The sequence below is a fragment of the Drosophila bipectinata genome, chromosome 2R (genome assembly GCF_030179905.1).
Source record: "Drosophila bipectinata strain 14024-0381.07 chromosome 2R, DbipHiC1v2, whole genome shotgun sequence".
In the NCBI taxonomy this organism is placed as follows: domain Eukaryota; kingdom Metazoa; phylum Arthropoda; class Insecta; order Diptera; family Drosophilidae; genus Drosophila; species Drosophila bipectinata.
The window spans coordinates 19,248,580-19,263,016 of NC_091737.1; the positions used below are offsets into that span (position 1 = coordinate 19,248,580).

Sequence of the window (14,437 nt, forward strand, 5' to 3'; positions counted from 1 at the left end):
ACGGTCAACAGCTTGTTTCTGAAGCAGGTCCAAAATTCAGCCTTTCATTATGCCCCAGGCTTTGCAAAAATTGGAGGAAAAATCTGTTCTGCTTTGGTCGTTAACGAGATGAAGTTTGAAAAGAGCCAGCAACCGAGATGCGTGCGCCCAAATGCCAGATCCTTTCAAAAGCGCGTTAAAAGCCCGAACCCTCCTTGAATTCCCTTTCCTCCAGCTCCAACTGAAGAGTTGTACACTGCAAGACATCCAACTAAAGACAATCTTCGGACCTCTGGATTGAGCACTCGATTTACTGGGCCTTTTTTTCAAAGTGCATCCTCTTGCAGTGCTTTAGGCGTCGAGGCGTACGTTTATGTAATTATAATAAGTTTTCAATTTTATGGCTTAATAATGCGGTGGGTAGAGGGTACCAGGCACCCGGCATCCGCCGAAAACTGCATCCGTTGCCAGCTGGAGCGGCCCCGTCATTAGGCGACAAGCGTTTAGGCCATGTCAAGAGCGGAGCACGCCGAAAATCGGCCAAATTGTTTCGGGGCGATTAAGTCAACAAGAGACGGCGCTAACATGGACATGCCACATGATGCGGCGAACAGAGTTCAGGTTGAATGAACTGATGCTGCCACGGGATAATGCCGAAAATTGATGAGCTGCAAATGTGCGAACATTAAAGTTTCCGCTGGCGATGCGCGGCCGTGGCTTCGGCCTCCTCCCTCTCCAGTCGCCTCCCCTGGCGTGTCAGATTCCTGAAGGTAATCCAACACCTGCCGTGAATTTCGCACTTGGACGCATCGATTACCGCTCTCCGGATTGAAATGTCAACAGCCCGACAAGATGGTAGTAGCATTGGCGGTTAAATGACACGTAACGTTTGCTGTGCCAACAACGAATTGGACAATCGGCGGAATAATTCCGAATCCAGCAGCCGCGACATATGTGAGGTAAGAGCAATCTGTGTGGTTTTTGGGAAAACAAAGGAACCTTTTCGGGGAAAGCCAAGGGGGAAGCCAAGCGTAAACCGCATCGGGGTGGGATGATCAGCCTCACCTCGGTCCTCGGCGATCATCCCAAGTCTCGGTTACCGGATCTGTCATTATTATCCTCTCGAGCGCAGCAGGACGCGTGTTCGAGGGGACCGTGGCTTTGTTTTGATGCGAATTTGATTATGTTTATAAGGCAATAAATTTGGAAATCAGCACCTCGACCGCACAGAACTGTGACTATAACCGCTTTGTCTGGTATGACAATGCAGAGAGTACATTAAACGGGTAATTTATAGTTGACTCTCGATGGCTATAGCTGAGAGTCCTCGGGTACTTAGGGTCCTGTTTTCCATCCCTTAACTCTTCCTGTGTAAATGACATTGTTAAAACGCCCCAAGTGTCTGCAATTTGTTGCTGCACTTAATGTAGTTATAATTCCTAAAAGCTCGAGTATCCACCAGTGCGAGCATTAAGCCAAAGTAACCCTTTGCTGATCGCCTCTTGTTGATTGTACACCTTGTGGGGATCGAGCTGGTCAGCAAATTACAAGTACCCCGAAAAGGTACGATCGGAGAATCGGAGGATCTGGCCAATGCAGCTGCCATTCAGCCAGCTCAGTGGTGGCATTTCATCCAAGACTAACAAATACCTGGTAGTCACTAAGTTAAAATACTTGCGATCCATTCGAGTACATTGTGTCCCTTAAGAGGACTTTCTTGTGTTTTCGGCAGACCCTTCAAAGCGCCAAGCAAACCTCTGATACCTTTTAATTTCGCAAGTATCTGGTAAATATGTATCTCCACACGACGAACGATCATCGATTGGCAAAAACCAGAAGTGATTTTTGGCAGCATTACAAATTCGGCAGTAACCGGAGGACGGGGCCTTGCCAGAACCTGTGTTTACCTTCGATCCGATAATCGCCGCTGAAGCCGGGGGGTTTGCTCCTCTTTTTGCTTCTTTAAAGTGTCTGGCAAGGTGTGCAGACTGCCACATTAGCCGCCCAATGGGCAGCTTTACACCTTTTGCGGGACGGTCAGTGAGGGGGATATGCCGGTTCCGTGGGGTCCGGCCTCACTAGAGGTGCTCAGGAATGCCGCATGACTTGAAAAAGGATGGGAATAAGTTCTGTGGGCGGTGCCGCCTCAACTGCTTCGACCCAGTGGTATCCCGAGCCTAGAAAGCTCTGGCTAGGGACTTTAATTTTTCAATTAGTCGAGCTACCGTATTTGACTTTTACTCCTCGTCAGCCGACCGTCTCATCAGGTCACCGCCAAAGGGGCCAACGAACCAGAATGATCATCCTGGGACTCGGATCTGGAGTCGGAATCAGAATCGGACTCGGACCTGGAATGGATCGTAAAAAATATTGCATTTAGCCAGACGAGCAGGCAGCAGCCGGAGCGGCATTTTACGATTACGATGCAGATGGAACTTGAAGTGGCAAACTTTTTATGGTTATTTTAACACTTTTCCTGGCCCGGTGCCTGGTAGGAATATGGGAGCAATGGACAATGGCTAACGGGAGAGGAGGAGCTCAAGGGAAGGGTGCAAGCTCAATGGCCTAGACAAGCGTATAATTGATTTGGATTCTATGATGTGTACTGGCCGATTTCCAGAGGCGTTGCGAGTCATAAAAACCATAATTAGAGTCACACACAAGTGAAAGAGGGGAGCTCAAAGAGTTTCTGCAAAGATGTAGAGGAATGCTTACATTACAGTCTCTGCCTAACCCATGTCCAGGTTTTCGTGCGAAAGAAAACCACCTTTTACTTCGATTTTAAACGCAAGTTATTTATGAAGTGAAGAACCTGCACATCTGCAAAAACACCCTTTATTCTTATCGATTATAGTCTCCTAATCTATAATCTGGATGGATCCTTTCTCACATCCTATCATTAGCCTGTCAGCGACGAGCTTCTATGTTTGCATTGGCGTGTTTATTGTGTTTGATCAAATAATTTCAGTTTTTATGGCACAATAATGTCCTTTCTCCCTATTCTTTCCTTGTTGTCCCTGCCGTCTTGTTTTCCTTCTTCGCGGCCCTGGCCCTGCTCATCTCCTTACCTTTTCAATTTGGCCATAATTATGTCAGACATTTAATTTATCGCAGCAAAGGTTCCTCGTCCTTTCTTGCACGCAAACTTTCGGGCCAGGACTCACCCTGGTCCCTGGGCTCCTTTCTCCGCCCGAGAGAATCTCTCTCCATCTTCATTCCCCTTCGCTTCCCCCATGAACAGTTTGTGGTGGCCGCCATTTTGTGGGCGAGTGTCAGGGTTCAGTGGAGCGCAGGACGAGTCGTCCCTTAATGTGAGAAAATGCTGCAACTCCAGTCCCGCTGGTGAGTGTCCTGTCGGAGGCCTCGTCCTTTCGTAATTGCTCATTTTGCTTATCGGCCGGCCAATCCAACCAAACGGGCCTCTACTGATACCACTGCAGGTGTGGAATGTCCTAATAAAACCCTGTAAACTCTATAAAAATGTCGATTTGTGGAAATTGCGTTTTTATTAATTGGCTTTGACATGCCTGTGTCAGTCCTAAGCCGGCCTGTGTCTTAGTTTCTTTTTCCATTTTTATGGCACTATAGAAATCGCGTGCCTCTTCGACCTCCTACACAAAATAATAAGGTTTTTGTGAGGGCAACGGAGTTATGGGTAGTTGTTGGGCTGCAAACTCCTAGAAACACTCCTTATCTTATCGTTTGTCGGCAACTATTTACGAAATTGGCCGATTGTTGTCTTGGGACCTGAGCCACGCGTGTTCTGATGGCAAGGTGCAACAGGACCGATCGGGAGGCGAGCCCAGAGCAATGCAACCTGCCTGACTGCATCCATCATCGCGTGGCAGTCCCTTGATTTGAGGCACATGCGTAACCTGCGCCAATTTGGCGACCCGCACACACATCAACAAAATCCTCCAGGTCCTTGTCTCCTTTCCTCAATTTTTTTCTGGCTTGTCCTTTTTTTCGGACAATTTTCGGTACTGGCTTGCATCTGCTGATTGCAAGAACGGGGCTCTGCTCAGGAACCCTCAATTAGGCCGCCCCTGCAATTAGAAAATACATTTCATACCAGGATTCAGCCAAGGGCCTGCGGAGTCTCCACTTCTTTTCGATAAAAAAAAAAGCAGCGGCCGATAATTTCATCTCCGATGAGCGCCCACGCCACGAACTTTTAGTTTTTTGCTCGATTCCCAGGCGCATTCCGATCGGATGCCCCTCATTAATGACCATGAAATCTAGACTATCCGCCCGGAGTCAATTCCGCAGACTGACCTCCAGGCACGAGCCGCCCCAAAAAGTGCCCCTAAATCGGGCGCAGCTTCTGTATTTTTTTTGTATCGGCGGCTATCCTAATGAGTCCGTGGCACGAATCCGTTGCCTGTGGCAAGGAGTTCAGCTAATTTACTCCAGAAAAACTTGATGTGGGTGTCTGCTCACGCCCTTTTGCCCTCACACTCCCTGATACCCTCGTCATCAGACGCCGCTCCGGAGTGGATTTCATTTCAATTACAATATAAGCGAGTGTAAATTCCGAGATAGGAATCGCAGTTTGTGGCGCGCGTGGAAAGCCAAGTCAATCGGAAGAAGTTAAGCCGTTGTCCCGCCCCTTTTCATTACAGCCGGCTTTCAGTGCAACCAACACCCCGCTACTGACAATCGCCCAATATTAAAACCAGTGCAAGCTCGGGTAATTTTCCCACTTCCGTTGCTCTTTTGAAGGCCCTCGACAGGACGGGGTTGCTCGACTAGACGGACAGTTCGTCACTCAAAAACAATTTTGAAAGGCTTGATGAAGATTATCCTCCTAAAATTCATGTCTGACTAGCACCAGGGTGTCCTTCTTCCTAAGGGGTACTCCCGATTCGAACTCTATTCGGGCTTTGCCCGCCTAAACGCACACTTCCCACACAGATTTGTGTGCGCGCCTTAATTGGGGCGTAGTTGGCTTTTTGGTCTCGGCCCGGGGTTTGGGTAATTGCTGCCACTTGAAAGGCTTTCGGTCACATAATCGCCTTGTCAGATTGAGTAAGACACACGCTGGTGCTGCGAGGCGGCGAGGCGGGACTGGGCGTTGGGCGTGGCGAGTTGGGTGGGCCGAAGGACTAAAGGACCATAAAGGACAGGGAGGTGGGAGGTCGGAGGGCAGGGCGGATGATGCCACCACGCACGGATGGGTCGCTTGATCTTATTATGCCGCGCTTGGTTGCCTGGGAAAAGTCAGAGGCAGCTGGATGGTAGCTGGTAACTGGCAACTGGCAACTCCTGGTGTATCAGCCCATTGTGCTTCCGACCCCACAGCCTTTGTGACAGTTTTATCTCTGCCCAGCAGAAGCTTCAGCCGGAGGCAAGTCGGGCCTAAGAATTGTCCATGTTTTCGCACACAGGTTTTGTGGATTTTTGTGGTGGCAAGTGGATTTGCATGCGCCACGCGGCTACAGAACGGGTTACATGTTTACTCGGTAGCTGGAGGTTCCTCTACTCTGTACCTATTGATCGGTGCCTTTGGTGTCCTAGTCATGGCCACTAATTTCCCTTATACCCCTCCAGATGAGAGCTCTGCACCCGGAGTTGGATCAATAATGCCAGCCCCGCGTCCCTTTGAACAATCAACAAGCAATATGACAGTTTTATCTTTCAGCGCCAGTCACCGTCGCAGTGGAAATTCATTTTCGATTGTGAATGCCGAGCGACAATTGTCGAATTCAATTAACGCCGTGGCACCACCGAGCGTTGCTTAATGCCACCACCCACCAGCACGGCAACCCACCCTCCCAGGGAGATGTACCAGGGAGGAAGCGGAGGAGGAGTACCGAGTAGGCGGGAAGAACGATCCGTAGCTGTGGCCGTAGCTGTGGCTGTTTCGCCAGGGTAACGGCTATGCCCCGCGTTGTGTCACAATGTGGAGATCCGGATGCGAAGCACTGGGCTCTGGGATGCAGCATACACCCTCTGGAACAGGATGGTGAGAGTATGGGTGTCGGAAGGCGGGGAAGCGGTTGCGTGCTGCGTTGCCTCCGCCGATTGGCCGGAACGCGGCTGCAACGGCAACGGCAACGGATACGGATAAGGCCACGCTGCCGCAACGCTCTGCTCTGCTCGGACCTGGTCGTCTGCCCCGGAAAGCGATTTCTCAGCCCAAGACGGCAAAGCGGACGTCATGCCTTGCACAGTGGGACGAATCCCGGCAGGACACAGAGAATATATATCCTCAATAACTATTTCCTCAAAAACTAGAGAGAATCGGATTACCTGAAAGGATTTCTATAATAATATTTTCGTGGAGTCTTCTCTCCACATTCCCAACGTATCCCACTGTGCCCTGTCTACTCTGCTCCCGGAATACGCATCCCAGAGTTAGTGGTGGCTCTTCACCTGGCCCCCTCCACTTTCGGGGTTCGGACCAATGGCAGCTCTGCTCCGACCCGGCAGGTAACGCATGCGCGGAGAAGTTGCCCGTGCCGGGCCCTCATTGGCCAGTGGCGGGCCAAATGGGGCTGGAACTGCGGCGTTTGCGGCAGCCGTGAAAAACCGGTTACACCAGAAAAACGGTTCGCCGTGAGCCCGTGAAAGAACCCGTCAGGGTGTGTGTGTGTGCCAAAGAGGCAGTGTGCGTGTGGTTTTGTTTTCGGTTTCGATTTGGCCGAGGCGCCGCGGTAGTCAGTAGCCGTTGTAGGCTGATGGACCGAGGAGCAAGCAACTCCCAGCGCTTCAGTCTCAGTTCCCCCAAAAAAAGCGATCGAATCGATGCGCTCTGCGATACGCGTGCAGTTAGTCGAATTCTTGACGGTCGAGTGACAAGGTGCGTCGCGCCGCGAACTCCCAATTGAAAGCATCCTATTAATCTCACCGAGTGAGCCGCCGCGATTCTGTGCCTCCGTGGTATAAACCCACTAGCGGAAAGTGTTGTGGTGATCCAAGCCTAAAGGACTTGCTTATTAGACAAAACAGTGGATAGCCGGCGGTTACCTATCAGCTTAATACAGAAAGATAAAGGTAAGTGGTCCACAGATCTCAGGGCAGTACGGTGAATAATGGTCTCAGTTAATTGTGAAAAGGACTTGAAAGAGTTTTGTTGGTGAAGCTTAAAAGAGTACCAAGAATCCTCAAGAGTCTTGCTGTAGTAAGGACTAGCTCCTCCTGACTTGAAGCAATCTTCTACGACATGGGGAGTACATTACATTATAATAAGAATCCCCAATACCGAGGATGACTTATGAGTGACTTAATTAAGACCCTACCGGCCCAAGTCGATCGACCTGCCCATAATGACCACCATAAACGATCGTAATCAATTTGTTTGCGCATAATTTGCTTTCTCAACAACTAAATCATTAAATCGAGTCGCTCCCGAGCAGGTTGCGGCATCATTTGAAAGGCTTAATAACGATATTTGCTTATCGTGTTCGACACATCGGTCTCAGATTTTTTTTTTTTGTAGATCGGCGGCTTATTTTCTTAATGAACGACGATCTAACGGATCGCCTCGGAACGGAACGAGCCGATATCCATTCAAGTGGCGGCGTTAGTTTCGACCGAGACTTGTGATTTTAATATTCATTTGTGAATGAAGTGGAAGATGCCACCGGATGGCGATTGCCGCAAGTCCGATTCCGTCGAATTTGCAATGCAAAACTGCCACTTGGACCAATTGAACTTCCGCCGCTCGAAGATAATACTCATATAATTCCGATCAATCGCCGGCAGATCGATGACTTGCTGCGTTCATAGCCATAGTTTTCCCACGAGTCCGGGCGAGCGGCAAGTCTCAAAAATGGTATGCTAATTAATTCTTTGTCATGCCGTCGTCTCTTCTGGCTGCCATAATGGCTCATTGATTTTTGGGGAGCTTTCTATAAGCCACCGGTCTATATGGTCTATGGTCTTTTGGTCTTTTGGTCTATCGTGTTTATTTTATTTTTCTTTTCGAGACAACGAGCCGCTGGACAACTTACTTAAAAAACTCTGGTCCAGAAAGACCAAGCTAATCATATTCAAATGGTGAAGCGTACGTTTTATTATAATTTTTTTATTTTAATTAGCGGCTGTTAATGCCCGATCGGTGGATCGATGGATCGGTTCATTCAGCGGGGCCCAGCCGCGGGGGGCTATTGATAAAAGGGAGTGGGTTCGGGTCCGAAAACAGAAACAGAAGCTCGGCCAACCTGTCGGTTCCACTTTCGGTAATCGCACGAATTTAAATTATTGTATGTTTAACTAATTTCTATCGGTTTTTATGTGCGTTCCGCTTGACATGTGCACGGAGCTAATTGAGACTTACGAGTGGATTGGCGGAGAAATCGGTGGCAGTCAGGTCTCCGTCTATACGAGTGTGTCCCTGCCCAAAAACCTGAATGGGTAAAGGTCAGCCGGAGAGACGGAGATTAGCCGCATCTCTAAATATAACTCCCCACATAATTCTTTATATATTTCTCAAAAAACGATCTGATGACAGATCGTGAGGGTCTAATGAGAACCTATCTCACTGGCTACTAAAGCGAGGAAATCTGCATGTGGGGTGCAACCCGGCCTCTTGCCCGGAACTATATATTTCTTACCTTGCACGATGGCCTCGATTGGGCCTGGTCTCAGCGAAATGGGCAAGCAGCACGCCAATGGGTAAATTAACCCTTTCATTGCGCCCAAATTGGATTCGACCGGAATGTCTATTTCACTTTCTACAAAACAGATGGAATTGGAATCCTTATCGCCGAGCTTTGGCCGCGGGCCAACTGCGAATTAATGGCCCTAACGGCCAGCACGAGTTTCCCGTCCCGAGGTGAGCGGCTGGCCAAGAAAATAAAAAGGCCAAAAAAAAACCTAATGAACAACTTAATTTCGAGTTCTTTTCTTGTTCTCTTTTTATTTTCGAGAAAAGGGGCTGAGTGTGTGGTGCGTGCGGTGGTTTTGCGGCTTAACACGCGCATTTTTGGGGGGTTTACGAGCTGAAAAATAGCAGCAGGACCAGGGCTAAGGACTCCCGGGCTCCCGGCAATTAAATCTAATGTGAATTCCATAATAACATGGCCATGACAAAGTCCGGCCAGTTACAGTTTTTGATTTATACGGTTCTTCAGCGCGTTTTCATGCCTCTGACAGGCCGGCGACAGCCACAAATCCTGGTCAAAAACGAGGAAAGGCAACGAAAATACAGGAAGCGGAAACCACCCTCTCTCAGGTTTCCGTGGTGGTGCTGAAAGCCCCATTTGCATATCTCCTTCAGGATTGCATATTTAACCGAAATGAGCAATTGGCCAAAATTCATTTTAATTGTTGGCCTGGCTGGTAGTTTGTGAGCCCGAAGAAATGGGCCCGGGTCGGGGTAACTCCCGATAATGGGCCAGCGGTTCACGCTGCGCCGGGAATGTGCCTGATAAGCAGCTAATTTGAGATACCTTAGCCTGGTCCCGGTCACCGGTCACCGGCAACTGCTCGGTGGACGGTGGACACTGGTCACTGGACATGGCCATTGAGCACATAAACCACTGCACATTAAATTCCCCCAGCCGAGTAGTTTTATAAAATAATTAAGTTTTATGTATTTTCCTTACTAGATTTTCACTGTTCCCTGATCGGTTCTGGGCTGGACGGAGAGGCGATTTCGTGGAAGCCGTAAAAAGACTTCGGGGAGTGGGCCGCTGAAGCAGCATTCGAACACCGAGAACCTCTCAGGTTGAAGCGAGCATCCTAATAGCCCGGCGACCACGACGACATCCATCAAAGCGTTTTTATGGCGTTCTTGCTTGAAATTTGATTAAAATTCAGCGATTAACTAAGCAGCCGCAGCAGCAGCAACATCAGTATTCGACAAACAGCAAATAAACCAAAATACTTTACGGAGGCTAAGCGACTGGACGGAGAGATCGAATCGGATCGGATTGAATCGAGTCACTTTCGGGCTTGAATTGAATTGTTGATCAAAATTTGTAGTCGGCCTGGAATCGATTTCAGCCATGCCGCATACAGGTGAGTGTCTCTCGCTAATGAACTCTGAAGTGAAAATAAATGAAAGCACCTGATGCGATCGCAGTCCCTAAGAAATCCCCCCCAAAAAAAGCTAAACAGGGCCACGGTTATTACTGGCGCACTTTTGCCGCCTGCCTTTACGATCTTTCCAGTTAGCCATTTGACTATTTGGGAGGTTATGGCCTCAGATACAAGTTTGATGAGCTTAAGACTAATATAAATATCCCCATTCTTCCATGCATTTTCCAGGACAAGCTGGGGTCAACCAACTGGGAGGAGTATTCGTCAATGGCCGTCCTTTGCCGGACTGCGTTCGTCGCCGGATCGTCGAACTGGCCGTGTGCGGAGTCAGGCCCTGTGATATATCCCGCCAGCTCCTGGTTTCCCATGGTAAGATTTAGAGAGACTACTGATCCGCTTGTATCTACAGCAACCGCTTTTCTTCTTCTCTTCCCTGCGGATAGGATGCGTCTCTAAAATACTGACTCGCTACTACGAGACGGGATCTATTCGACCGGGTTCTATTGGTGGCAGCAAGACCAAGGTAAGTGGGTCTTCGAATCGGGGACGGGGATCCGAATGGGCGCTCTAGGTCTTTGGGGACGGGAAACCACATGTGGTCCGGTGTGGTGGTGCATGAAATCAACAAACGATTATATAAAAATCAAACGCACAGCAGTAAATCCATAAAGTATCACAGATACACGGAAACCGATAGCCCCGATAAGCTTTTTTTTTTGTAACCAGCAGCTAGTTTACATGTTCTCCCGTTTCGATGACAGCTTTTATGGTCGTGTGGGAGTTTCAGGGTAGGGCTGGGACCTCTGCCGGACCAAGGGGCTGTGGCGAGGGCGAGGGCGTAGGACTTCGAGTGCAGAGAGCGCAGCAAATCAATCTCGCCCGAACTAGGAAGATAAGCTAAAGGATGGTGATGATGATGGTTGCCCACCTGTTCGGGTCGCACGCCCAATCAAGTGTGGCTGCTACCGTTTAAGCCGCCACTCGCTTCACGGCCCACAAGTGACGACAATGGGGATGGATACGAGGCCCAGACGGGCGGAGCAGGACGTGCCTGGGGGCTGTGATAGTGCCGTACGCAACTGGATCAGGGATCCATAGATAGGACCGAATCACGACCAAAACCCCAGTCTATTGAGGGTGTAACAGTTTTGTGCGTTTCTCTATTAGGTCACCTACTACTAGTGTGATGGAATAAAATACTTTCAGAGGAAAGGGTATCCGAAACCACCAACAGCAGAGTGGGTTCCGTAAAACCTCTCGACTAGACAAACAATTGCTCAGGTGTTGTGTTTGCCGACGGCACAGAACACCTAATTATCGGTAGTTGCCACGCCCCCAAGTGCACAGTGCACCCAGGCCTGTGGCCTTTGTGGATGGGGGCTGGGTAACCCTCCCACTTACATGGCGATTCAATAAGTGCTCTGCACTCGCTCGCTCGAACAAAACGCGCATTTAACACCTACGCCGGGTCAATAAAGACCAGTAATGCCCCCACACCGCTCCAGGAAGGGCCAGGACAGTGGCTACAAAGGGCCAGGGCGCGTGTAGATGTCCGATAAGATCTGGCATGCAAGCTTATTTCACAAAACGCTACCCCTAAAGTGTATTTATGAATTTTTAATGAATTGCCGCGTCACACGTGAAGAGCGGGCGCCAGTCCTCGGAAACTTGGCCAAATTAACATATGCAATAGGTCCAAATGTGGGCGAGAGGGCCACAAAGGCCACCGTGTGGCGGGTCCGATCCAAATCTCGGCCCGCGAACATGTCAGCTGGGAAAGGGCGTTCCTGCACTGCAAATTTTTGCAATTGTTGCAAGTAAAGGGCGCTCTGGTCCGGTCTGGTTTAGTTTAGGCCACAATTGAATTTCACGGTAATTAAATGGCAGGGAGAGGCCGGAGACACATGGTGGTGATAAACGCGTCGCAAGTCTCGGGGATTTTATCAAGTTACCAATCTACATGTTTTGGGTTACAAAGTTGCATAGCTGATGGGGTTGGGAACGGGTTTTATCCCCTCACCGCACCGACTTTAACTCTATATCTGCCTCTTTCTTGCAGCAAGTGGCCACTCCCACTGTGGTCAAGAAGATCATCCGTCTGAAGGAGGAAAACAGCGGCATGTTTGCGTGGGAGATCCGGGAGCAGCTGCAGCAGCAACGAGTCTGCGACCCGAGCTCAGTGCCCTCGATCAGCTCGATTAACCGAATCCTGCGGAACAGCGGCCTCTGGACGGACGAGATGACCTCCAGTCAGCAGAACGCAGCAGCAGCAGCGGCCGCAGCAGCAGCGGCAGCGGCGACAGCGGCCCATCAAGCGGGTACCGCCGGTCCCTCGCCCGGCTACCAAGTTCCTCCACCAGTGGCAGTGGGCGCACCTCCGACCCATGCCGTTACACCCACCGCCGCAATGCGATACGGGAAGCCGACGACGCTGATGCTGACCTCTCCGAGTGGAGGCGGCAGCGCTGGCGGTGAGATGCCCATCAAGCCGGCTCCCAAAATGCCGCCCAACTTGGCCCACGGCCACAGTCCCAGTCACGGCCTCAACCCGAATGTTTCGGGCCTGGACTTGAGTTACTCGGCTCTGCACAAGCACTGGCTGTGGAACCCGTCGCTGCTCTACTACACCCAAGCACACATCCAGGCCCAGGCGGCGGCCTCTGGGGGGCAGTTCCTACCCTACGCCGGCGGCTACTTGCCTCATGCCATGGCAGCCGCGGCTGCCACTTCCTCCGCCAGCACCGGTGGTTTCACCAAGTCGGAGAGCTCCATCGATTTGTCCACGCCTGGAGCGGCCGGTGACGCGCTCAGTGATTGTGATTCTGGAAAGTCCTCGCCGGCGGCTCTGTCCTTAGTAGCCTCTGGTGGAGGCGCCGGCATGGGTCATGCTCCCGAGACCTCACCAGGAGCCCCTCTGACTCACAGCCGCAAGAGGAACCCCTACTCCATTGAGGAGCTGCTCAAGAAGCCCGAGAAACGGCTGCGACTGGACAGCAGTCGCTTGGAGTGCTTGGAGTCCAGTTCGTGCGAGAGCAGCCAAGACAGCCCAATCGCATTGCCAGTGGAAGTTAAGCCGGAGGAGGACGAGCCAGCCGAGGGCGACGAGGAGCCCGGGGAGGACCAGGAGGAGGACTGCAGCGTGGAGGTTGTCAACTAGCTCCTATGCCAGTACCCCTCCCCCACTGACCCAGTTATGATCTGTGTATATATGTTAGAATAATCCTACGCACCATGGTTTACAGTTTCACGGATTCGGAATTAGTTAAAATGTATCTCTGTTTAAGCTTCATTCCACGCTAAGATCTCTGATTAAATCTGACAAAGCTTATTGATTCTCTAGACTCTAAGCCGTAATACTTTTGAATTCCGTTCCCATCCAAGATACCATTCTGTAAATGGAGGTGATTTAAAGAATAAAGTAAATATTTAAAACAAAAACAATATTTCAATATTCAATATTTAGGGTTTTAAATTATATAGAAAACATCCTCAACATCGTCGATTTCTATAAGTTCTACATTTGAATGTTGGGAGACATGGCCTCCCTTGGTAGCCTTCCATCGTCGGTGGTCCGGCCTGCTCTACGGCATCTCCTTCTTAATTAACTTGCGCGCCAATGAAGTGTCAACAAGTTGCCAACACGCTGGAGGACGGGGCGCAAGGCTGGGACGGAGGCATGGCGGAATTACAGGATGTCTGACACGACCATAACTATCGATCGCCCGCGGCGGCCCCGCCGGCAGGCAGAAGGGGAAGTCGCCAGAGGCGACAATGGTTGCAACTGCAGCTCCACTGCCACTGGCACTGGGAGTGCGAAAATGGCATTGCCATTGGAATCGGCATGGTGTAGCGGCGGCAGGAATTGTGAGTGGAATTCGTAAGCAGGTAACGACGCGAGGGGCAGGCAGAATCACCTGGGGAGCATCGCCATCCTGGGCGAAGGTGTGAAGTTGCGAGAAACTTTCCCAAGACTTCCGAGCTTCCCAGTGGCTTCTCCCAGTGGCTACTCTGAATATGCCACCAATAAATCAGAGTCTAAAAATAATTGCCGCGACAATTGCGCGGAGCCTTAAATTATGCAAAGAGGGCAAAAAAATTAAGAAAAGAATAACACACGGGGCCACAAAAACCCTGCCATAATTGTATCACGTGCAGGCCGCGATTCCGCATCCTGTAAAGGAGCTCCGATCACTTCACTCACTTCATAAACAATGCTAAAAGGCGTTGAGGATGCGCGCAAGGAAACTGACGGCGCGGAATTCGGAGAGCCGGCGGAATCCGCCGCACAATCTCCACAAGAAACGGCTGAAGAAGCCTTCTGATCATGGCGAGATTGGAATGCCCTGGCATGACTATGACTGACAGCCACTGCGACCACCACACAAAAACTGTTACACGCAGAAAAAATGCTGTCTGGTATAGATATACCCAACTTAGGGGTATATTAAGCCTCATTGGATTGTGTTTTTGT

The 14,437-nt window shown here is 50.3% G+C and overlaps 1 protein-coding gene across 1 annotated transcript; it reads left to right on the top strand.

Annotated features, from left to right (window-relative positions):
- The first annotated feature begins 6,599 nt into the window (after positions 1-6,599).
- Poxn (Pox neuro) lies at positions 6,600-13,330 on the top strand. The gene is made up of 5 exons (XM_017240959.3): positions 6,600-6,975; positions 9,534-9,945; positions 10,195-10,335; positions 10,410-10,489; positions 12,026-13,330. The coding sequence occupies exons 2-5, from the start codon at positions 9,933-9,935 to the stop codon at positions 13,121-13,123; spliced, it is 1,332 nt and encodes a 443-aa protein (XP_017096448.2). The 5' UTR covers positions 6,600-6,975; positions 9,534-9,932; the 3' UTR covers positions 13,124-13,330.
- Positions 13,331-14,437: the final 1,107 nt, after the last annotated feature.